The sequence below is a fragment of the Pocillopora verrucosa genome, chromosome 9 (genome assembly GCF_036669915.1).
Source record: "Pocillopora verrucosa isolate sample1 chromosome 9, ASM3666991v2, whole genome shotgun sequence".
In the NCBI taxonomy this organism is placed as follows: Eukaryota; Metazoa; Cnidaria; class Anthozoa; order Scleractinia; family Pocilloporidae; genus Pocillopora; species Pocillopora verrucosa.
The window spans coordinates 17,000,079-17,023,693 of NC_089320.1; the positions used below are offsets into that span (position 1 = coordinate 17,000,079).

The 23,615-nt window shown below is 37.2% G+C and overlaps 1 protein-coding gene across 1 annotated transcript; it reads right to left on the bottom strand.

Moving 5' to 3' along the window:
- Positions 1 to 10,501: 10,501 nt before the first annotated feature.
- LOC136283522 (tetratricopeptide repeat protein 28-like) lies at positions 10,502 to 23,534 on the bottom strand. The gene is made up of 12 exons (XM_066172495.1): positions 23,438 to 23,534; positions 23,035 to 23,100; positions 21,536 to 21,586; positions 21,338 to 21,400; positions 20,361 to 20,414; positions 17,600 to 17,761; positions 15,814 to 15,891; positions 15,574 to 15,641; positions 14,670 to 14,762; positions 13,067 to 13,447; positions 10,851 to 12,757; positions 10,502 to 10,562 (listed from the first exon to the last, which is right to left on the bottom strand). Exons 1-12 carry the CDS (start codon positions 23,532 to 23,534, stop codon positions 10,502 to 10,504), a joined length of 3,081 nt encoding a protein of 1,026 aa, XP_066028592.1.
- Positions 23,535 to 23,615: the final 81 nt, after the last annotated feature.

Consider the following 23,615-nt stretch of genomic DNA (forward strand, 5'->3'; position numbering starts at 1 on the left):
TTATGCTTATTATTATTATAATAATGTCCATTGCTAAAATATTCTCAGCCCATGTCTGAAAATGTACTTTTAAAGCGTGACACCTACATTCTTCTAAAAGTTATTGTTTAATGCCTTCTGAGCTGGTATTTTCAGCGTTTTACATAACCCTTTAATTTAACTCTCATGAGTGACCAAGACATCATGTTTTCCTTACATTAACAATTCAATATCAATTAAGCAAAAAAGTGATGAGAATAAAGAAAAGTATCATTTAGGGGATTATTTAAATTGATCCAATAACAAATTCTTCGAACTAGCATTATAAGAATGGTATGGCAGACAGTAAGGAGAATTACTATTGGGAATTAGGGTCTGTTTACATGGAGGTGGGGGACCCTAGGCAGATGAGGTAACCTGTCAAAGTGGGGTATCACGTTTACATGATAGATGGGGTAACCCGCCAAGGTGGGCTGCCCGGTCTGCCAGGTAGGGTAACCCTGTCAACCGGGGTGACAATTTGCCATGTAAACGTCTAAAGGTAGGGGAACCCGCCAGCCGGGGTCGCATTCATGGCAAAAAGCTCAAAAGCTAAACATGTATGTTTTAAAACTTTTTACATTTCCCAGCCGTCTCATGGCAGAAATCACCAGAAACTGGAACGGACACACAGGGAGCGCAAAATGTTCACATTTCGGAATATTTAGCGTTGTAAATCGACCATATTTCGTTTCCCAAACTATTCCTTATAACGTAGAAGTCTACGATTCTTCGCGTATCACAACGCGTGACGCTTTCATGAATAACTACATACATGTCCGAGAATTAATCTTTCGTCTTTCTCGAGATGTGAGCTTGGGACGCCTCTGCTCAAACTCCCTAATTGCAAGCGCAACAACAACCTCAAGAAACCTCACCCCAGCACCCCGGGGTTGTAAGATTGCATGTAAAAGCGTTTTATTTTTCGACACCTCCACGTAAACAGGCCCTTAAAGGGTTAATTAAACTAATACATACTGGTATGACGTGTTTAACAAGGGAAAAATGTTTTGGTACAGCATGTACTTTGTGCCCAGTCTGCAGCCTGTAGTCTCAATTTTGGTCTTAACAAATCATCAATTGATTTTTCACGGAATTTGAAATTTTCAAGCACTACGCGCCCCTGCAAAAACAATCGTATTTTATTTATATTTTATGTCTATTTTAATGCCATCACATTAAGACTATTTTATTCTCTCAAACTTATATTTTATTCCTATTTACCTGATGGGGAAAATAGAGCCACTATTTTAATTGTGTTTTACCTTTTTTTTAAACCTATTTTAAAACAAGATTGAACAAGGTGGTGTATGTTGTTTCTAGTTTCTCAAAACAAATGGAAAAATAACCAACAAAACAGACTATTTTAATCCTATTTTCATTTCTTACATCAGTAAACCAGTGATAAAATAGGCTGTTTTATTTATATTTTCAGCTGATAGGACATGCTATGGCCATTTCCTTTGGAAAATATGAAAAAAGAGGCAATCACAATCCTATTTTATCAAAGAAAATGTTGAATAATTACAAAATGGGTTTAAAATAGACTGTTTTATTTCTATTTTTTTAGGTGGATTCCATCTCATTGCAAAATATGTATTAAATAGTCTATTTTGATTCTATTTTCTCCTAAGTATCCTAGACTACAATGATTAAAACAGCAACTAGACGTGTGGTGTAATAACCTGTCATATTTTATTCCTATTTTATTCGTGAATTCAAGCGTGACTAACAATGTATTGTTGTTCTATATTACAAAATATAAATTTAAGGCAGCTGTTTTGTACTTGCACCAATCATATCTTCACTAGATACACTGGAATTTAAAAGTCACAGTTTCTGTGTTAACAAGATAAAGACGGGTTCAAAATTGAAAACGTCAGACCGACGTTTTTCATCTGCGTTGTTGTAGCTTTCAAGTTTCCGATTGAGTTTCTTTCTTTGCCAAAGAGTTGAACGCCAAGGCTTGCCTTTAGCATCGAATCTCCACTTTTTACTGCCCGGATCGTTGCTTGGGTCATGTTTAAATGAAACTGATCAACAAATCGATCAGCACAGCAACCAAGCTTGCTCAGAGTGGGTTTTGAGTCTGTTTCCTCGACAACTTTCGGCCAGTGAGAGTGAGCTCACATCATTATTTATATCATCGTCTGAACATGGATCCAAGGTATCCATCGTCCAAAAGCAGACAACCAGTCAGAGAAGTCAGAATGAAGTTGTGCGCTTCTCTTGAAACTGCAATCTGGCAAGCCAGCGGATTCTCTTTGCTAACCAATGACTATTCTTAAAAGATCCACGTGATCATGCCCGTGATCGAAAACAAAGAAGACTCCATTTGGCGCCTGTCTTTGAATGAACTTTTCAACGGTTGATCGCTCGTGCGTCAAGTTATTTCTTTTCTCAACTATTTTGTTTAATATAACATTTCTAAAGATGGGTTTTATTGTGGTTCATTGGGAAAACGAGAACAGCGTGAATGTTGTAAATGAAAAGAAAGTCATTGGCGCCGTGGAATTAAGAGATGGGACAACAGTTGACATATCGACAGGTACAAACAAAGGTCGAGTGGCCATTTTTAATGCTACGATTTTGAAAGTTTGTGGTGAGTAAAAATTGCGATATTCGTTACGTGATCAAAATCTTACCAAAGAATAGATATAACGGCTTGAATTAAGCTTACATAACTCTCGGCGTAACCGAAACTCGAATAATTCTGAGAATCGAAACGGTCACTTGCATGCCGCAGTTTCTTAAGCTTACACTTTACAATGAAATAATTATAATATATATCAGTAAGGTTTAAAGATTACTTTAGTCACGTTTGGGAACATTCTAGATTCATAATACAAACTGTGATTAAACAAACCTGATTACATAAAGAAGCCCTCCTTTGATAAAAACAAAATAATGTATTCCGCCCTTTTTTTAGTAATATCTATGGAAGAGATGTGTTTACTCCAATATACAGTAAAAGTCATTTGATATAACAGAGATTTCCCAATCCCAATGCACTTTGTCAAATTAAGATTCCGATGAATGCCCTTTTCCTTATAGCTATCTAAGGCCTTGTCTGAGCTCATTCATTTTTTTATGTCATGGAATCCAGATACAAAATGGAAAGGCTTATTGTAGACAACTTGTCTGCAGTTTAGGGAAACTTTATTCTAAGTTACTGTTACAGTTACTACTAGATTTAATTCAAAAATCAATTTTATTTAATTGTAATTAATCTCTTCACTCCCAAGTGTGGTAAGTCAAAATTGGGAAGAAATCTTTGAATTTCAATGTGCAGAATCAACAAAAACAAACAGTAAAACATGAAAGTACTGCTTGACAGCTTACCTTTAATTTTTACACACGAGAGCTTTATCCAAAGAAGGTACAACCACATAAAACCAAGTTAAAGCTTGACTCTGGGAGCAAAAGGGTTAAATATCATTTGTATCATCATCCAAAATTAAATGATTCATTTAAAGACTATGTTTTGACTGATAGTATTTCTTGCAATAAATATAATTCAAGTTATTGTATTTTATGGAAAAGAATCAACAGATTTTATTCACAATTTGTGTCAAACCAAATTTAATAATTGATTAGGCCTATTTTATATGAATAGCAGTGACTGAGGATAATGCTTACAAAGTTTACAAGAAAAAAAAGAATTAAATTCCATCCTAATATTGCTACATGTTGATGTTAATATACAATCAAAAATATTTTACATGTAAACCAGAGTTAAGCATGTAAATAAATTTCACTGAATACTTGAATTTTTAGTTGGGATTTTTTAATTTTCTTGTATTTATTTCATGTTAGTTGCCTAAAATTCCCAGTAATTCTTAAACATTCTTAGAAATTCCTGAAAATTCCTAAGATTTTTTTGGCAAGTTTTAAGATTTACAGCCTTGCAGGGAAAGTTGTTGTTGCTCTGAGTTGGAATTCCTAGGAATTAATTGGAATTCCAAGTCTTGTTGGCTATTAACTTGGAATTTCTAGGTCTTTAGAACCAGAGTTGTTACAGTTGGGAATTCCTCAGTCTTTTATTCCTATTCCTATTTATTTCCTATTTTTCAAGTTTTTTTTTCTATTTTATCCCTGCTTTATGTCTACATGTATTTTATTTTTTAACGAATGTTTCATTAATGCTATTTTGATCCTATTTTATCATCAAATCGCATACACATTTTCTCTATTTTAAAGCTATCTTTACAGTACTTATGACTTGCCAACCAGACTATTTTTCTACTATTTTTTTGTTTCAAAATGATAGGTTTAAAATAGTTTAAAATAACTTTAAAATAGTCTGGAAAATTAGAGAAAAAATGCACAAAAAATAGGGGAAAATAGTTTAAAAAATAGATATAAAATAGGCACTGTTTTTGTAAGGGAGTCTGCTTGCACATTTTTTAATGACTACCACTATTTTGTGAAAAATTTACAAACCTTCACTTTTATTGCTCTTCTGATTAAAAGTCAAGGTTTTTTATTAGATTTTCAGCATTTGCATGGCAGCATTTACTCATGGTTGCCATAAACTGTAGGGTGGCATTTATTCAGGGTTGTAGATAAGAGCCAGCAGCCGGCGAAGTATGCCAGCTTCTCTGTAAGGTTTTGCTGGCTACTTTCATTGCTTCAAGAGCCCATACAGAGATGATGTCTATCAGGTCTAAACTTGGGCTCAATAAAAATATAAATTTGCACTGCCTATCTTTTCTGAAAACATAAAAAGACTTTCGACTCAAGGTTAGTTTAAAAGCATTCTGATGGGGACTGTCTTTTTGACAAATCTTTCTGTAATGGCAGGAAAGTACAAACAATATGACGTTTTGTCCGCCATATTGGATTTCAAGACCCACAACCATTTACCTTTAAAAAAGCTGTGGCTACTTAAAATCTTAAAGAAAACCCTGTTTAGTTCAAAATCATATTTCTCAATTCACTCATACAGATATAACAGTAACTCTGCATTGGATATTATGTAAAACTGAAGCATGTTTGAAGTTCTTTAGCCTCCCTGTGGTCTTCTCAATTCCCTAATCTATGCAATGTCTGTTTGAAGGAGATGATTTACAGTACTGTTTGATGAAGCAAGTAATACAGCAGAGCCTTTGTTGATGGTAAACATTGGTATCAAAGAAATTCTTCATCATGGTTTTCTTTATGTTATAATAAAAGAAACTTACACATGAAATGAAATATGTTCATAGAAGAGATGACTTAAGCTCGTAGATATTGCCATTGCTTAAGGAATAATTCTTCATTTTAGCACCACCTAAAGCTAGGCTATAAGGACTTTAACCCTTTAACTCCCAGATCAAATTTGTATTTCTCCTTTCTGTCAACCATACGATTGTTATCATTTTAGTTCAGATAATTAATTTAGTATTGAATCAACTAATTATCCCCAAATTGATATTTTTCTTTATGCTCATCACTTACCTGGTTGATATTGTATGGATATTGTAAGGAGAAATTCTGTCTTGGTCACTCATGGGAGTTAAAGGGTTAATAAGGCCACTAATGCTAGTTTAAACACAGTAGATGGCTTATCTGACAAAAAGAAAACTAACCATTTGTGTTTTATGTTATTAATCAATTATTTTATTGGATTTGCAGAGTTGAAAGATGAGGACAACAACAGGGATTCAAAGAGGATTGGATAATTGGAATGGAAAATGCACAGGAGATTGATGATGGAGAACTCTGCAAATAGTAAGTTGTTTGACTAACTTTACAGTAAGAAATTAGAGAATGTTGCTATAAATAATACACATTAGTTTGACTATCCAAAATGTTCTGATGACAACAAAAAGTAGAAAGTACAGTTACTGTCAGTAGCAACTATCGTAAAGTATGTTTTACAATGTACAGTAACATTAAACTTTCAGGGAACTATTTCTGCACTGAATGAATTTAACTAAAAGTCCTCTTAAGATTAAAAAATGACCAATCACATTTTCCAGCAGAGAAGAAGTCTCAGCTTATTACCCTCAACTCCCATGAGTGACCAAGAAACCAAGAATTTTCCTTACCATAGCAAATGAATACAACATCAAGGAGACAATTGAGAGATTATTAGTTGACACACTACCAAATTCTCCAAACTATTGTCATAAGAATTGGTTGGCAGACAATAAGGAGAATTACTAATTAGATCTGGGGATGAAAGGATTAAATGAATTGAGCAACTGTTATTCAAGAGCTGGTGAACCAGTTAAAAGGTTATTTTCAAATGAAACAAATTCCTACGACAGATAATTTCCTAGATTTCGTAAATATTTTCAGGTCAAACATTTAAAACAACTCATTGAAAACTGTTGTAACTCAAAATTAAAAATTTACTTTCTTCATCATTCACAAAACTCACTGGATATCATTTAGTCTGGTGGACTGGGTTAATGTAATTCTCCATTAAGGTAAAGTCTCTGAAGTGGAAATCACATACAAAATGTAAATATTTGAATTTTATAATTTTTATTGCAGCTTTTACCAGTCAATGAAAAATACCAAGAGATTTACCTACTTATATACTCCTCATACATGCAGATATATGATTAGTGTTTTTTTTTTTGTTTTTTTTTTTATATGAGTTGAACATTACCTATTTTCTCACAGATGAAATTTCACTTTCATTGATATATTTTATATTGAATGTATCCATGGACTAATACAAGTTCTTTCAAGTAACTTTTGGGATACCAAACTAATTTTCATTTCTTCTTTTTCTCTAAGAACAACAAAACTTTATTATTACAAAATGTTACTACAATAAATTATGAACCCAACGTCATTTTATAAAGTTTCCTTGAAATGATTTCATTTCTCTAACTACTCTCCTCCTAGAAAAAGCCCTAGATGTTTCCTAGAAATACTTCTGTGAGAATAGTACAAAAGATTACGAACTATATCCTGAAAATTCTACAAGGCAATAACTATCCTTTTATGCTCTTTGGAAGTTGTTTATTGGCAAATGCTTATCATATTTAATTTGATGAATGTAACTTGGACATCACCATAAAGATAAGCCATTTTTTAATTACACCCCTGTTGACGATGATAATATTTTGAAAGAGAAATTTTAAATCAGTTTTAGTTATGGAAGAAATATTTTCCAGGTGGAAAATTGAATATTTTTTCTTGACTGATTGGAGCAAACACAGTTAATTTGTTTTTCTTAGAGAGCAAGAGGTTGTTTTGTTGGCATATTTAATCTGGGTTAGAATTTCTCTTTGAAGAAAGTTCTTAGCTAAATGAAAGTGGATTTTTCTAACCTACAAATGCTATTATTCAAACTCCAAAATGTCCTCCTCTTACAATGGATGTTATACTTACACTGTAGGAGAATACTTACTGCACCAAACTGTTGCTGAGAAAATTAAGTGTAAATAGTTCAAAGAGGAACTTCTAAAGATAAGGAAACTGATCTTTTCTTTTATCTTCTTCTATTTACTGGTACATGTCAATAGAATTTCTTAATTTCTAAGCAGAGTCTTTGCCCTTTGTGCGAGAAAAAACATTTCCGTGTAAAAGGGGATTTTAGTGCTCAAGAGAGACAGGTTTAAACTCAAACATGGCATTTCTAAACATTGGATAGTACATGCAGTATGTGTCATTGGAATCTTCAATTTTTAACTGGTTATAGATGGAAACTATTGCAGAACAAATCCATCCATAACCAAAAAAACATTTTAAATGAGGGTCAAGATTAGAACAAAAAACTCCTGTTACTGACTTTATTCTCATGACCTTAATGTTTGATTTAGGGGTGATGTTGTTAGGAGAAATTAGATGTTAGTCACTCTCAGGGGTTTAAGGGCCAATCCTAAATTTTAACTGAATTTGTAACTTTAAAGGATTTGAGAGTTTTAAAAAAACAGAGAAAGGTATTTCCAATTTATATTGAAGATTTGTAGAATGCCAGATATTAATTAAAAGGAAAAAGGAAAAATTTCCATTTTTGGTAAAAAAATCTACCATAAAATGTATTCCAGTTTTAAGTTACATTCATTCTCCATGTTTGTGTAAAGTGTTAGATTATTACAATATAGTCATCCAGGAGAGAACTTTTGAATGATTCCATGGGTAATCACAAAGATATATAATTGCTACAGCAGTGTTCACCCTTATTTTAAGCATGATTGGTAATTTAAGGAATTCTCAAAACAGCTAATAGAGCAATCCTTGTACCTGTTGAATTGTTGAGAATTCCCAGAGGTACCAGAAGCAATAAATAAGTTCCTATATTCCTTTCAATTCTAGGATAAACACTCCAAAGAAAGAGGGTGGTCTGGGGAGGCTTAAATATCCGCTGTTATCTGACTTAAACCACCAAATTGCTAAAGATTACGGAGTACTGCTTGAGAATGAAGGTCACACCTTAAGGTGAAGATATCTGTGTTTTGTATTTTTTTTTGTAGTAGATAGTATCAAGAAAAAAGGCTCCTGGTTTCCAGTCTCCTGATTTTTTTGCGGTTAGCGGTCTTTGGCTTTATAAAGTGTGAAGTACTATTTATAACTTAGCTACTCAAAGAAGTAAATCTAAACTGGTTATTTCGCAGGTGGGCCGATCAGTCGACGAGACTTTACGGTTAGTCCAGGCTTTCTAATATACTGACAAACACGGGGAAGTTTGTCCGGTCGGTTGGAAGCCTGGTAAAGAGACGATATCCAAGAGAAAAGAAAAACAGACTGAAGGAGAAGATGAGGAAGAGAAGAAATGAACTGAACAAACTTTGGAATTGAAAAAAAAACTGAGAGTTGTCTTAATTTAGGTGGCTTTGTTTTATTTTGCATCCAGAAAAGTTACGAACGATTTGTAAGAAAACTTTAGGCGAGAATCGAGAAACAAGAGACATTACATGATAGTAGCACTAAGGGGTTAAAGAGTTGAAATGTTTCCCTAAGTCTAGGTGAGCAAGTCAATAGAACAAATAGTCCATTTTACAGTTGTGTGCTTGGTTACCAAGCCTTTGAACAGGAATGAGGCTAAGGGTGACCTTGTTATGATACAGACCTTGCTGCTTTTCAAATGCAAATTACTTTGTTATTATGCTAACTAGATACTAGTCTCTATCATAACAAGGTCACCTTCAGCCTCACTCCAAATCAGAGGCTTGGCAACTAAGTACACAACTGTAAAATGGCCTATTGTCAGTAAACAATTTTCAGTTTTGGATCGAAAAGCAGTTGCTGTGCATGAAATGAGCCCGCGCCCCTACCCTGAAATTTCGATAACCGTCGGAAATCTAGCCCCGCACATTTGGTGTGAAACATGTGAACCAGTGGTGAGAAATAATACTTAGCTGCATTTTAAAAGCACAGTCTTGGTCTCCAGCGGAATGTATCCTCTTTAACAGAGTAGTAGGAAAAACATGGATATTTCGTTTTAGACTTAATGACCTTTGAAGCTGACCGCCCTTTCACTCGAACCAGCTTCCCTTGTCCAAGTGAATTAGACGCGAGGTGTGGGTCTTATCCTTGTAATTCAACAGCTGTTTATTTAATTGGGCAAAAGGATAAGTTTAGACAGAGTGAAGAGGTGTAACAGAATATGAATTTCATGGTGTTCTAGTTTTTGTGTTTCGGAGGTTCTTTTTACACTAAATTTGCAATATCAAGCAGAAGAGTGATAATCTAAAACATCGCCTGCTTTTTCACTAAATTTCCGAGCGAAAATTGCGTCAAATATACAAAAACAGTAAGAACTGAAATGAAGATCTGAAATGGATTTTAATTGGATTATGTATCAAGTAATTACCAATGGACTCTCTGTTTTCCATAGTTCATGATTTATGCCTGCTCTAGTTTTTATGGATAGTACATTACTTCCAAGCTGGCAAAGGCTTTAAGATTAAAAACTAAAGTTATCAATTCAATGGGTCATAATGTATCAAATGCATGTCCAAATGCATGTAAAAAAAGCAGTCATATGTACAACCTACAACAAGTTAGAAATTCAAAGGTAAGATATGCCAAAACACCAAAGGTCAAACTTTCGTATTAAACTTATGATTTAGAAAAAATCGCTGTATAATCCTTACGAAGACCATGTGAAATTAATTAAAAGGTTTTCTCATCATAACTTGTCTTAAACATGGCCGCGACACTACTCAATCTCCGCAAATAATCTCTTTTTAAAAGTAAACCATCTGACTTTTATCAGTTTAAATCCACAAAGCTGAATTTAAAAGAAGTCGAAAAGAGTTTCAAATTGTACTTAAAAGTTATTAAATGATATGTTAACAAATCACTTATTTGATTATAGCCTCAATGCAGGTTATTTAACGATTCAACCGGTTCAATTCAATGCCGTGTAACATTAAATTTGTCAAATTGCACTTACACGTTATTATATGATATGGTAAGAAATCACTTATTTGATTATAGTCTCAATGCAGGTTAATTAACGATTCAACCGGTTCAATTCAACGCCGCGCAACATTAAATTTGTCACCCCGCATGCCTCTGTTGGTTTTGATTGTCATTAGTCAGTACCAAACGCCTTGGGTTCCCTCTTGTCTGCATACAAATCCATCAGTGATGACCTACAAGAAAAATATAAGAGCCGCAAAATTGAATGCTTTTCTTGAATTCCTCGAAAAATAAATTTAAGCGCGAGTCTCGGTATTAACAACAGGCAGTGCAATAACTCAACGAGAAACTTATTTCTCTGTTTTGTGTTATCCTTGTGCACCCTCTACCTCGGCTGCAGGAATGTAATGAAGATAAAAGACATGAAGACATAAAGGGTTAGTGGAAACAACTAAACATTCATAAAAAAGTTCCAAAGGGAACGAAGACGTGATAATTAACATCTCACTCTTCGTTGATACCTTTTAATTTCCGTTAATTCCAGTTTCACGTCGTCCCCAATGAGTACAAATGGCGCCCAGTAATACCCTTTGCTGAATATTTCAGACTCTCTCATGCACTTCATGGCTTGATTAACAGCTTCACTGGTACCCTTGCCTTCTTCCAGTGCTCCGTAGAAATGTTTCATGAACGCCTGAGTACCATCGTCAGCAATGGCCCACAGGGAAACCAGAACCGATCGAGCACCGGCACCTAAGAACGCTCGCGCAATGCCAACCACACCTTCGGCCATAACCTCACCGCAAGCGCTGTAACAGCAACTTAGCACAACCAGTCTCGCTCGCAGCCCGGCTCGTAACACGTCTCCCATTGTCAGTAGATAGTCTTCCTCTTTAGCTTGACAGCTTGTCCTGCTCGTATTTGGTGCCAAGAGAATCTCTCCTGTTTCTTTTATACCATGCGCTGCAACATGAACCAACGCAACTGAGGAAATTCGTCTTAATACCTCTTCCTTTGTCGCCTCCCATCCAATGAGAGGAGCAATGCCGAGGATTCCTCCAATCATCTTCACCTCTTTCCTTGCACCCGGCAGCTGACTCAACAATTTACCCTGATAAAGGACTTGCTTGTAACATGGATCACCCACGAGCAGTGCACCGGTTTTATTGTGCAATTCTGTCGGGCAGTCTGAGATTGATTTTAAAATGGTTAGGGATGGAATTACTCGAATCCTGAAAGATTCGCACAGATACCTTGAATTCGAATCCACCAATGCTGCATAGGGCACCAAGCAAAGTGGACCTTCAGGAACAAATACAAGCTCATCTCCATCAATCAGATCTGCGATAGGAGCAACTATGATATCATAAAGCTTCCGCAGGGCATTTGTCGTCGCGTTTCGCGGAGAACCATCGCTCGTTCCTTTTTCATCTCGGCCCACTTGAGTTGAACTTTTTTCCCATTCAACAGCAGCCCTTGCACTAACTTGCAAGGAAGCAGCCTTATTCAAAGAGGTAATGTAAACTTCTAATTCACGTTGGTAAAGAAAGTTGTTCACATGCTTTATTCTCGATTGAACGACTTCTCCGTTCCGAATAGTCCACGAAGCAATGCAAGGTCCAGTAATTGCTAGGAAAACTACATCTGATGAAACGTTTCTTAATGAAAGACAATCAGAGCATTTCCTAGAGTTCGACCACGTGAGGGTTTGTCGAAAGCTATACTTTAAATCCAACATATCTCTTAGAGCTTGTGCACGTCCCTCCTCGGCAGCGAGAAGAGCTTTGACATGTTCACCCTTCAGTAAAAGTACGCGCCAAACACCTTTGTATGCTATTGTGTGAACATTTCGATACGAAATCTTCCAATTATGATTCAACAGAAAACTAGCCAGAACGTCATTAAAAATCTTTCTACTAGAAACATAATAGTAGAGGGCGCTTTGGAGACATTCCTGCCTTTCAAAATTTTTAGCAAGACTACAAAGAGCATGGGCAATCCCATCCTTGTCTCCCACTTCTTTAACAATTTCTAGACAACGTCTATGGTACTCGATGGCTGTTTTGAACTGTCCTAGACTATCGTAAGCATTGCCAAGGTTGCCATAACTCGCTCCTTCTCTAGCCTTGTCTCCCACTTCTTTGGCATTTTCTAGATGACGTTTATAGTAACTGATGGCTGTATTGAACTGTCCTAAACAACCATAAGCATTGCCAAGGTTGCCATAACTCCTTCCTTCTCCAGCCTTATCTCCCACTTCTTTGGCAATTTCTAGACGACGGTTACTGTACTCGATGGCTGTTTTGAATTGTCTTAAATTACAATAAGCATTGCCAAGGTTGCCATAACTCCTTCCTTCTCCAGCCTTGTCTCCCACTTCTTTGGCAATTTCTAGATCTTGTTTAAGGTAGTCGATGGCTGTTTTGAACTGTCCTAGACTATCATAATCATTGCCAAGGTTGCCATAACTCACTCCTTCTCCAGCCTTGTCACCCACTTCTTTGGCAATTTCTAGATGACGTTTATGGTAGTCGATGGCTGTTTTGAACTCTCCTAGACAATGATAAGCACTGCCAAGGTTGCCATAACTCCTTCCTTCTCCAGCCTTGTCTCCCACTTCTTTGGCAATTTCTAGATCTTGTTTATGGTAGTCGATGGCTGTTTTGAACTGTCCTAGACAATGATAAGCATTGCCAAGGTTGCCATAACTCCCTCCTTCTCCAGCCTTGTCTCCCACTTCTTTGGCAATTTCTAGATCTTGTTTATGGTAGTCGATGGCTGTTTTGAACTGTCCTAGACAATGATAATCATTGCCAAGGTTGCCATAACTCTTTCCTTCTCCAGCCTTGTCTCCCACTTCTTTGGCAATTTCTAGATGACGTTTATGGTAGCTGATGGCTGTTTTGAACTGTCCTAAACTACCATAAGCACTGCCAAGGTTGCAATAACTCGCCCCTTCTCCAGCCTTGTCTCCCACTTCTTTGGCAATATCTAGATGACGTTTATGGTAGTCGATGGCTGTTTTGAACTGTCCTAGACGAAAATAAGCATTGCCAAGGTTGCCATAACTCCATCCTTCTCTAGCCTTGTCTCCCAGATCTTTGGCAATTTCTACGTCCTGGTTTGATGTAATAAAATAAGTTTTTTGTTCATCGTGGTGTAAGATAAAAGATGAAATTAATTCCTTTGTTTCACGATAGAGTCACTTTGGATGTTGAACGCGACGATTCCACTGTAATGCTGCTTGTCTTCATTGCTCTGACGCTCCGAACGTCTGCCTGAACTCTGTACGGTGGCCAACTTACCCCTTAAGCCATTTGTAGCACGTTAGTCGGCTGCTATTGGTGCATTTCGATCCTCACTAGTATTCCGGTTGTTAGATGGTGTTCCCTCATAGGTCCTCTTTGATCGGCTGTTGTGTTGTTTGATCGTGAGTATCCAAGCTTCGTGAATTTCGATTCCACTATCTCCACTGATGTTGTTGAGATGAAGTCTTATATGGATAGCCTCTTTAACCGTACGTGTGTACCAGTGGGGGGATTCACCAACCAACCTCAGTCAGTGAAGCGTTGTTGTTAAGTGTCTATTCGACGATCAGACACCACAACAGCCGATTAATGAGGACCTATGGGGGAACACCATCTAACAACCGGAATAATAATGAGGATCGAAATGCACCAATAGCAACGAAGCAACGCGCTTCAAATAGCGACACGTAAACAAGCGACCTCACTGCCTAATGAAGACTAGCAGTATTGCAGTAGAAATGTCGCGATCAAACAAACGAATAAAATTCATCTCCTTTCCTGGTTTGAGTTTCCCTTAAGGTTTGGAAATGTGTCGCTAAGTTTTATTACGCACTTATTTAGACCCTAAGTTTGAGGTTCGAACAAGGTCTTTAAAAAAGGCCAGAGATAAGTATTTCCCTATTAGACCTCTGTAATTGTGCCATGAGAACCACTCGCACAGAATTCCTCTGAATTCCTTCCTGGATGTGGATTTTCAACGAAGTAGACTCCAAAGAAAATACAGAGACAGAGAGGTAGGCTTTTGTTCTAGCCTTAAGAATTTGTCGATTTATAATCTTTAGAACGTACGTATATTTTAGAAGACTTCGGGATTTGGCTAACCCCGTTTTGATGTTTTTATTTGAGTGAGTACTGGAAAAATATTGGCCCCTGCGGTCGTAACGATTAAGCAATATAATTTCGTGATTTTCGTTACTGGCCCCTCGACAAAGACCTGTGAACTCGAGATGCACGTTTTAACCTCTTTAGAGTTTCTGGTTGCCTGATCAGTTTTATTGAAAGAAAAATTCAGGTGATGGTTGTCAGATTTACCTTTACTTGCTGAGGCTTTATCTCTCCGGATGCGATTGTCTCACTACCACACTTGTTTAATAGATGACGCAACCTTTCGCTATTATCGTCCATCTTCAATGCATTAAGTCAAATGACACTACTGAGAGGAAAGGTGGAATGCTTAGGGAGGGTGTTTCATCCAGTTTTTAGGAGAAAGTCTATTAGATACTGCAAGAATTCTACCTGCAGAGTGCCTTTTCGGCTTTTGAGAACTCAATGAAAGCACCTTTCTTACAAAATGTCAGACACTTGTCAGATTTTTAATTGTTCAGCCTTTTAACTCTTTACGGTGGCCAATTTACGTTTCTTACTCAGTTTTTAACACTAAATTACCTGCTATACTCTCCCACCGACTCAGCACCACAGTTTCTTTGGAAACTGACCCCCTTTTTTCATTTCTAATTGTTCGCCTTGCCTAAAATATCGGTCCCTTACTTGTTACCCTATGCTCATTTACATTAATTTTAACGAAGTGAAACCGTATCGATTTACTCCAAAAAAAAAAAGGCGTTCGTAAAAGAGCAGCCATGAATGACAAAAGCGTTCCAAAGACCATTAAGTGTAAAAAAAAAATGTAATCTACAAGGTTGAATAACTACGGATTACGTAATGTTTCGGTGGGACACAAGAAAAAGGGCAATTATGAATGACAAGAAGTTTCCAAGTCTTTTCAACTTAAGAGTAAATAAGGAACCACCAGTGATATGCAAATGACATAAATTTAGAAATATGGAACGAGCTCTGGAGGAAAACGAGTGGATTAGGGAAAATTTGAAAATCATTGGACGTCTTAAGTTTGCACTAGATTTCTTAAGTTAAGCTTAAAGTGGAAATTACTGGAGTTTTTTTACGTCTTATATGCAAATGTATTTTCAAAGGATACGGCCAATCCTTTATGACACCAGATCTTTGCTTCATCATACAACTTAAGCTGCACACAAGCTTCAGCTCCTGTAAAAACAACGATTAGTGAGAAAAATTTTAGTGCCAAAATATTAGTATTTTCAATTCACAAATGAAGATTTATGGTGCGTGACTGCGTAGATTTGAGCTAGAAACATCTACTTCAACGTACGTAGCCAGGGAGCTATCACTGCTGAATGGCGACTAAAATTAAACTCACCTTTCTCCAAGGCTTTGGTGAAAGTTGGCTCTAATTGTACAGCAACTGTGGCATCATTCAGGCTGTTTTCAAAGTTTTCTGAAAGAGAGAGTTAGGGCTAACCGGTCATTTGCGTTCGATAGAATTGCAAAAAGAGTAACAGATTCGCTTTCAACAGGCCTCTTTACAACTAATTCCCGGTTTTCTTTCACCTTAGAAAGACTTGGGCCCCCTCATATAACCTTCGATAACGCCGTTAGGGGAGGAGGGAGGGTTTGGTGGGGAGAATACATATGGGAAGTGCAGGTGATAACGTAATTGATTTATTAATTTTCCCTTTTTTAACGCGTGAATTACGCGCATGCGCAAGAGCGAGTTGTGGGAAATGGCACTTGCTCGCTCGCTCGATTGGTCGATCCCTGTAAACTTTTTTCGATTTTAGGCTTTTGAGCGCATTTGATAGTTTTTGGCGAGCAATAAACAAACGAAATAGCGACCTTTGTTGCTAAGAATAGTGGTGGGGTGAAAAAGAGGCCAATGATAGTCTTAAAAGAGTTTATTTTTTTTCGTTTTAGTTCAACAAGCGGCGCCAGCGACTGGCAGGCGTGCAAGGATTCACACTGAAATAACAGAACAACCTTCGTTTTTCATAAAATTGTCATTTACAATCCTTGAACTTGAAAACAATCCGAAGATTCATTGAAAATATCCATTACTGCGAAGCGCTCGGAGTTTACAGATGTTCAAAAGCTTTTTCTGTTATGGCGTGCGATTGATCATAACATTTCGTCGCGTGTGTTTTCCCTGTGTGAAGCAACGAAGGATGCCGGCGACTGACGAAATTACAAGTTAACACGAAAATCAAATAACACCTAAACAAACAATTTTAGCTACCGATTTTCAGTGAATTTTTAAAGAACCATTTTCTTCTAAGTTTCAAGACAATTTGAACATTCAACATACATACAAGGTACTAAAATGCGAAAGTTATACACCACAAAATTGATAAATAGGCCTGAAATGAAATTCTATCTTGTTATTGATTATGCGTTGCCTAGCACGTGACTTAAATCTACCCAGGCAGAGATCCAAAATGACGGTGGCAGGCTTGGCTTCGTTATATCACTCAAAACTCGTTCCCGTTTGTCTCATTTGATAAAGAGGGAATCGTTAATGTTTTCATTAAGACAGTATTGCCTTGATTTTCCAATATTTACAATAATAGACAGTAAATTTCACTTTTCACCCACATTTACTTCCAACCTTTTCTTTTAAACCAGAAACAAAAATGATAGACGTTTAAAACACATGACATCATCCACCCTTGTCAAATGTAATAGCATGATCATTTCAATTGTAATGCCTTCTTATCCCAACGTTACTTTGTTTCTTTGCTACATTAGCGAACACCGAACTACTGCTCGTACTCCAGATATGACAATCAACCACAAAATTCCCTAAACCAGATAACATTAAATATAATCTAAAAAATAATGTGTCAATTCACGAGTTTGCTCACAGAGCACTGTGATTTACCATTAGGACCTAACACTTGAACTTGAACGCTCGACGTGAAATTAAAGAGGTTCGTGAGTGATATAAAGCTCTTCTCGGGGATTTCGGTTCATTAAAGGTCGCAAGATTTGGAGTCTTTATCTTAAGTAGCCGTTATATTACTGGATGTCCTTTAACTCATTTGGAGTGATAGATAAACGACCAGAAAAATTAGCATAAAATGGGACCACATGACTCTTTGAAGATGAACTTTTTAGTAAATTATAAATAAATGAACGTTGAAATTCCATACCTAAACGGAAATGAGCTGCTGCCCTGTTATTGTAGAGTCTGGCTGTCAGACGATTATCTTTGCAGTTTAGTTGAAGTCCTTCAGTGTACAGTTGTAGCGCTCTATGAAAATCTCCTTGTCTGTATTCTTTGTTACCTTGTTGAAAACAATCCTTTGCTCTCACTAAAAATACAAGAAACACTGGAATATTACTCGTTATGACCAATTAATTACGATACCCCGCATACCCAGCATAGCAATAATCATATACAAAAAATATATAAGCCCACTTACTCAGTATTCACGTCTTATATCCTTAAGGAAGAATATAGATTTTTATGATTTCGAGAACATTTTAAGCAAGCTCTTTCTTATGGATGGGCAGTTGTTCTTGATCGGAAGTGGATCAAGAAAAGCAAATAGAAAAGACGACAACAACGAAACAACTATAACAAGAAACCCAAAGATATTAGAATAAGGGGGGTAATTTTCTATAGTAACTGTGGTGCTACGTCGGTGGGAGAGTATCGCAGGTAATTTAGTGTTAACAACTGAGTTGAAAAAGTAAATTGGTCACCGTAAAGAGTTAAAAGGCTGATGTTTCGAGCTTTAGCCCTTCGTCGGAGCGATTGGAGGAATTGTGGGTAGTGTGTGGGTTTATATGCAGAAAATGGAGCTACGCTATTGGTGTGAATATGGTGACGAGAAAACAAGAATAAATTAGTGAAATGAAAAGCGCTCATTTATACCTTGGGGATTAAGGGTGCCGATTTGGAAGATAAATTTTTGCTCTAATGTTTTGCAACATTCCGAACTGCCTATATGTAGGGAAAGGCCGCAAACTGCCATGCGTTGTTTAGAATAATTAGGGAGATTTAAGTGTCTAGCGACTGGTTTGGATGCGTCCTTGTCATTTCTTTCTAGGTCGCGAACGTATTCTCGGAATCGGTCACCTGGTCGTCTTCCTGTTTCACCAATATATAACTTATTGCAAAAAGTGCAAGTTATGCAATAAATGACATTGACGGAGGTACACGTAAAGTGATCAGTGATCTTAATGGATCTCTTGGGTCCCGATATTTTCTCCATGATCTTCCGGAAAGCATTATTCACTCTCATCGACAATTAATTCATGTACGAAGATTTACCTCTGTTCATTAGGTAAACGGCGGGGAAGTAATTGTACGTAAATTCCAATTTTTTTATTTTGAAGTTGTGAGAGTTTGCTCTTTTGTTTACTGCAATGGCGTGTGTAAATCTGGTCTTTCCTTCATAAAAACTAAATTCGAATGATACACTCCAACGAGACACAAGGGGATTTAATGCAGCCTTTTCTCATTGGATTCCTTCAGTTTCTGTTGTGCAATTTACGGTACAAATGTCCAATTGAACGGACTTGGAAAGACTCACCAAGAGTGTATATTTTTTGTACAACTGAAATTAAAACTTCGCTCGCCCTTTCACTACGAACGAATTGTTTGAGAAAACTCAGATATTAAATGAATGAAAGTTCCTTCAATTAATTCAATTGTAACCAGATACCTCACGTTTTAACTTTCTGGGTACTTTTTGTGAACGATTAAAATTGATTGCAGGAGGTTTTTAGGCCGCTTGTCAACCAAAGTAATGACACTATTGCTTATGCAACTCATTCTTAAACCGATATTTTTCTGTCAACCAAAGTGATTTGGGAGAGAGAAAAGAGAGGATTAATAAGTTATTTATTGGCTTGAGGTAGTGACCAACGTCTTTACTTCAAATACTGCCCAGCCGGAAAAACGAGATATATTTATAAAAAATGGCAACGAAAGTAGGGATGTACTCGGCGACTCACGAAAGCGTTACCGTTACCCGTGGGAAGAGTTAGGAAAATACTGAACGGGTAAAGAACCAATCAGATTGCAGGACTCGTTACCATGCCCTCTTTTTCCATTCTTGTACGATGCTGTTCATGGCGTTCCATCACATGAGCATTTCAAGACACGTGTATCAATTTTCAATAGATCTTTTTTTTTAAGAAAGGCTGGTGCGACTATGTTTTCTCGCGCAGTAGAATGGTAATCAAAGTTACTCCCGGAAAAAGATTATCACTTCACTTCGTTCTATTAGACGGGAGATGGACAATTTGCACCAAATCAGTTCAAACTCTTGGTTCATCTTCAGCGACGTTCCGAAAGAAAAAATTCCAACTGAATGTAGAGAATAACCTTGGATTGCTCATAAACTCGCGCCTCTAACACAGTCAGTCAGATTTCACACTAGAACTAGGTAATTTAATGTTATCAAATGAGTTGATAATGTAAATTGGCCACTGTAAAGAGTTTCAAAGCTGACTTTTGGAGCCCTTTGTCATTCTCTCTAACGAACTGGGCTAACGCTCGAAACGTCAGCTTTGAAACTTTTTTACGATGGCAAATTTACATTATGAACTTAGTTGATAAAGCCAAATGTTATCTTGTTATATTCCCCCACCGATGCAACACCACAGTTTCTTTAGAAACTTACCCTCCATAAAAAATATAACAAGTTGAATTGTGGCTGGGTCGCTCTTGTTTCCTGCGCGTCAGGTATGCGAAGTTTCCTTGTTTCCACTTAAATTTCTCATCGGCTCCTTGTAGTAATTCCTTTTCGTGACTTGCTGATTTAGTTTCGGTTTTACGACACTCAATCATAAAGCGCTCTACTAGCTACGGTTGAATTGTTCCGAGTGTAAGAGGGACAGTGGATGATTACAGATTGTCCTACCTTACGTCTTGTGGAACACGTTAGTCTTCTCACTTACCTACTAAGGGGTCGTTGTCTAGGTCCACATCTTTATCATCTGAAGTTTTGTTCGCTGAAATTATAGCGAAGATATGTAAGATATCTTTTGCGCGTGTCACAACTGAACCAATTTTCCATTTTAGTGACCCATGATGAAATGGAGTATCTGTTTTTGCATCCCAATGGACAACCGTACCGATTTCTAATCTGTCAGAATCACTCTCTTTGTCATGGAAAAGGCTTTATGAAATTGAACGCGCGAAGGAATTTTTCTACGTCTTGCTTAACTAAAAATTCGTCGGTGGTTTTAAAAATGGAAACTAAATGGAAGCCCTTATTGAGCACAGATTTCTAGCTCTGAGTTGGATAGTGGAAGATTTTCTGGAATAGTGACGACAGATTTGAGGCTCTCAGGTGATGAGTGAGGACCGATAAGCTGGTCAAGTTTTGGGCCTTAATTTGGTGAAAAACACTGCCTTTGGTGACGATATTGCTTGGAATGAGGGAAAGAGGATGCATAAAAATTAGAGCGAAAACAAATGTTCTCGTAGGTTTTAACGCGTTTCGCCTTCGTCTTGGTGTCGAAAATATTGGTTTAAGGACGCCCACCAGTCTTTTGCAGAAAAATATGATCTGCAAATATTTTATTTAAAACGGCGCAGCATCTTTTAGACTCAGTAGCCTTAATTTTTTCTCCTAAAGAAATGACAGGGGAAAAACTTCACACTTTTGAGTTTGGTCACGTATGGTGCTTCTATAATTTTCTTGCAGACACTTTTTTTTTTATATCGTGAGAGATAAAAAGCCATTCCATCACTCACAGGTACAATATACTCTAAACTTGTGACAGTGCGATTGATAACTGGGCTGTTAGACTGTCGAAATACCAAGATTACTCAATTTGCTCATCATCGGTAACAAATCTCGGTTCGAGTTGTAGTATCATATCGTTATAATCGTAAAAAAAATCTAATAAGGCCTCACTTTTTTCCTCACCTGGGGAACCGTTGTCAGCAGCAGCCAGGTTTTCATCAGCTTCCATGTTGTCCTCTTTGCCAACTGAAATACCAATACATATTAATAATTAAAACACTCCCCATCTATGATGATCTCTGATGATGACCAAGATTTATATTTCGACTTAATTTCGGACTTAAGCTTACATTCATTCAGTTTTATATTGATCTCTTGTACCTTTTGGCTTGCTTCCATCGTCATCTGATTCCTTCTTGGATGTAAAATGATCTTGAAATAGCGAAGAACACAAATTTACTTGAGCAAGGAACACTTTCAGGGTTCAGTTTGTTTAACGATGTGTTTGATTTGATTGCGCGTGTTGTACTCAGTGGTCCTGTTATAGTAAAATAACACGTAGACTCATAGTCAACGGTGTGGTTCGTCATTCGCTGACTTTTAGCAGTTTGATTGGTGACATCACCATTGATCGTTGCTAGCTTGTTTTAAATCAGTCATTTTTTAGCCCCCTTTCCTATCTCCTTTTCCGATGTTGGGAATCGGCGAACTTGATATAATGAACTGCAACTTGTATGTTGTTTGGATTTTCTCTCTGTAATAGTGTAGTTTGATCGTCCGGGAGAGTGTAGTCCTGAGAAGGACTGTTGTCGGTAGTGGCATCTGACGTTTCGACAACCTGAGCGGAAGTCATCATCTTGTATACACTGATTAGTCAGTTTTGCCATGATGTTATTGGCTGTAAGACTCAGGTGGCGTAAGTCGGTCGTGATTGGTCGGTCTCGATCCGTTAGTGAAGTCAGGTCGTTCTGTTCGTTCATTTGTACTGGTAATGTCGTGAATGAGTCGTTTGTATGGTGCCGGTAGTGGTTCACACTTGTTAAGGGGAGTCTGTTCCAAATTGGTAAACCAGCTTTCTAGGGTCAGTCGTTGAAAGTAGTTGGTGCTGTAGGTTGGGCATTGCGCGGAGCGCCAGTGAATAGAGTGGTTCGTAAGTCGGTGATCTTCAACAATGTGATTGTTGACATCGCCTTTCCTTGTCGCTCGTTTGTGTTCAGTTAGCTAGTTGTGAGGTTTCTGCCAGTCTAACCGATGTAGAAGGCGTGGCAGTGGGAGCAATTGATCTTATACAATGCTTCTTAGCTGTTCCTCGGTTCGTCTTTGTCTTTGACGTTAGTCAGTAACTGATGAAGTGTGGTATTAAGTTTGTGAGCGACGTGGATATTGAATGGTTGTAGGATGCACGAGATGTTCTCAGATATGCCTTTACGTACGGTATAGTTGCTGTAGTCGTAGGAGTTGTGTTGGCGTTAGCTTCGGTAGTAGTATTAGGTCGGTAAGTGTTACGTTTGATGAAGTCTTCGTTGTAGTTGTTCTTAGAAAAAACACGGTCAAGGTACTTGTTCTCGTCGGATAAGCTGTCTGTCGTGTCGCATCCTAGTTGCGCTCGTCGCGTAAGAGTCCTTCGCTCTCTCGTCCAAGCGAACGTAACACAGTAAATGGTTTGAACCCAGGGGTAACATATAATAGCGTTTGAAGCTCTTTTTTCTTTCGTTTTATAAACCTTGACTTCGTCTCGGTAACTCAATATTCAAAAACTCCGAGCGAATGGCTCTGATTCAATATCAACTCAGTTGATAGATGACAAAATTTCAGTTCTAGTTGTCTTGTTATGGTTAATTTTAAAAAGAAATCTAAAGATGCTTGTTTCTTTTTCTCACCTGATAAACCGTTATCAGCAAAGTCCAGGCTTCCAACAACTGCTGTTGAGGAGGCCTGTTGACCAACTGAAATACCAATACATGTAAATAGTAATAATACTCGTGACTTTTCACAACTTTTGTTTTCTTTATCTCCTAATATATGCAAGGTCTTTTCCCCTAGGTGTAAAAATATTTAAGACCCAAATCGGTTTGAAAAGTGAAAAATGTACAACGTATGGTTATCGTGCCGATTTAGGCTGTAAAATAATTTCTTCTTTAGTTCTATCCTAAATATTGACCCTCTAAAAGTGGTCATCTCTCTTCAATTTTCGAAAAGCTGACTTGTTTTGCAACGTGTTTCCCACTGTTTAATTGACGCTTTAGCTAAGACACACTCTGTGTTTGTTCTAATTATTTGTACCTGTTGATTTTCCATCATCGTCATCTGACTCCTTCTTGAATCCAAATTGACCTTGGAATGGTAGAGAAGAATATTTTATTTTAAGTAAAGGAAACATTTATCCGTAATAATTCAGTTGTCTGTGTTTTATATATTTTCATAGGTCTTTTTTCACTCACAAACTTGAGAAGTGCAATTA

What these genes read in the sequence shown, in the direction of transcription:
- LOC136283522 (XM_066172495.1), bottom strand. Translation starts at nt 23,534, where the DNA reads ATGTTTCCTTTACTTAAAATAAAATATTCTTCTCTACCATTCCAAGGT. An exon ending in CGATGATGGAAAATCAACAG is followed by an intron (nt 23,101 to 23,437) that starts GTACAAATAATT and finishes TTGGTATTTCAG; the next exon opens with TTGGTCAACAGGCCTCCTCA. An exon ending in ATCTAGAAATTGCCAAAGAA is followed by an intron (nt 12,758 to 13,066) that starts GTGGGAGACAAG and finishes AGTCTAGGACAG; the next exon opens with TTCAAAACAGCCATCGACTA.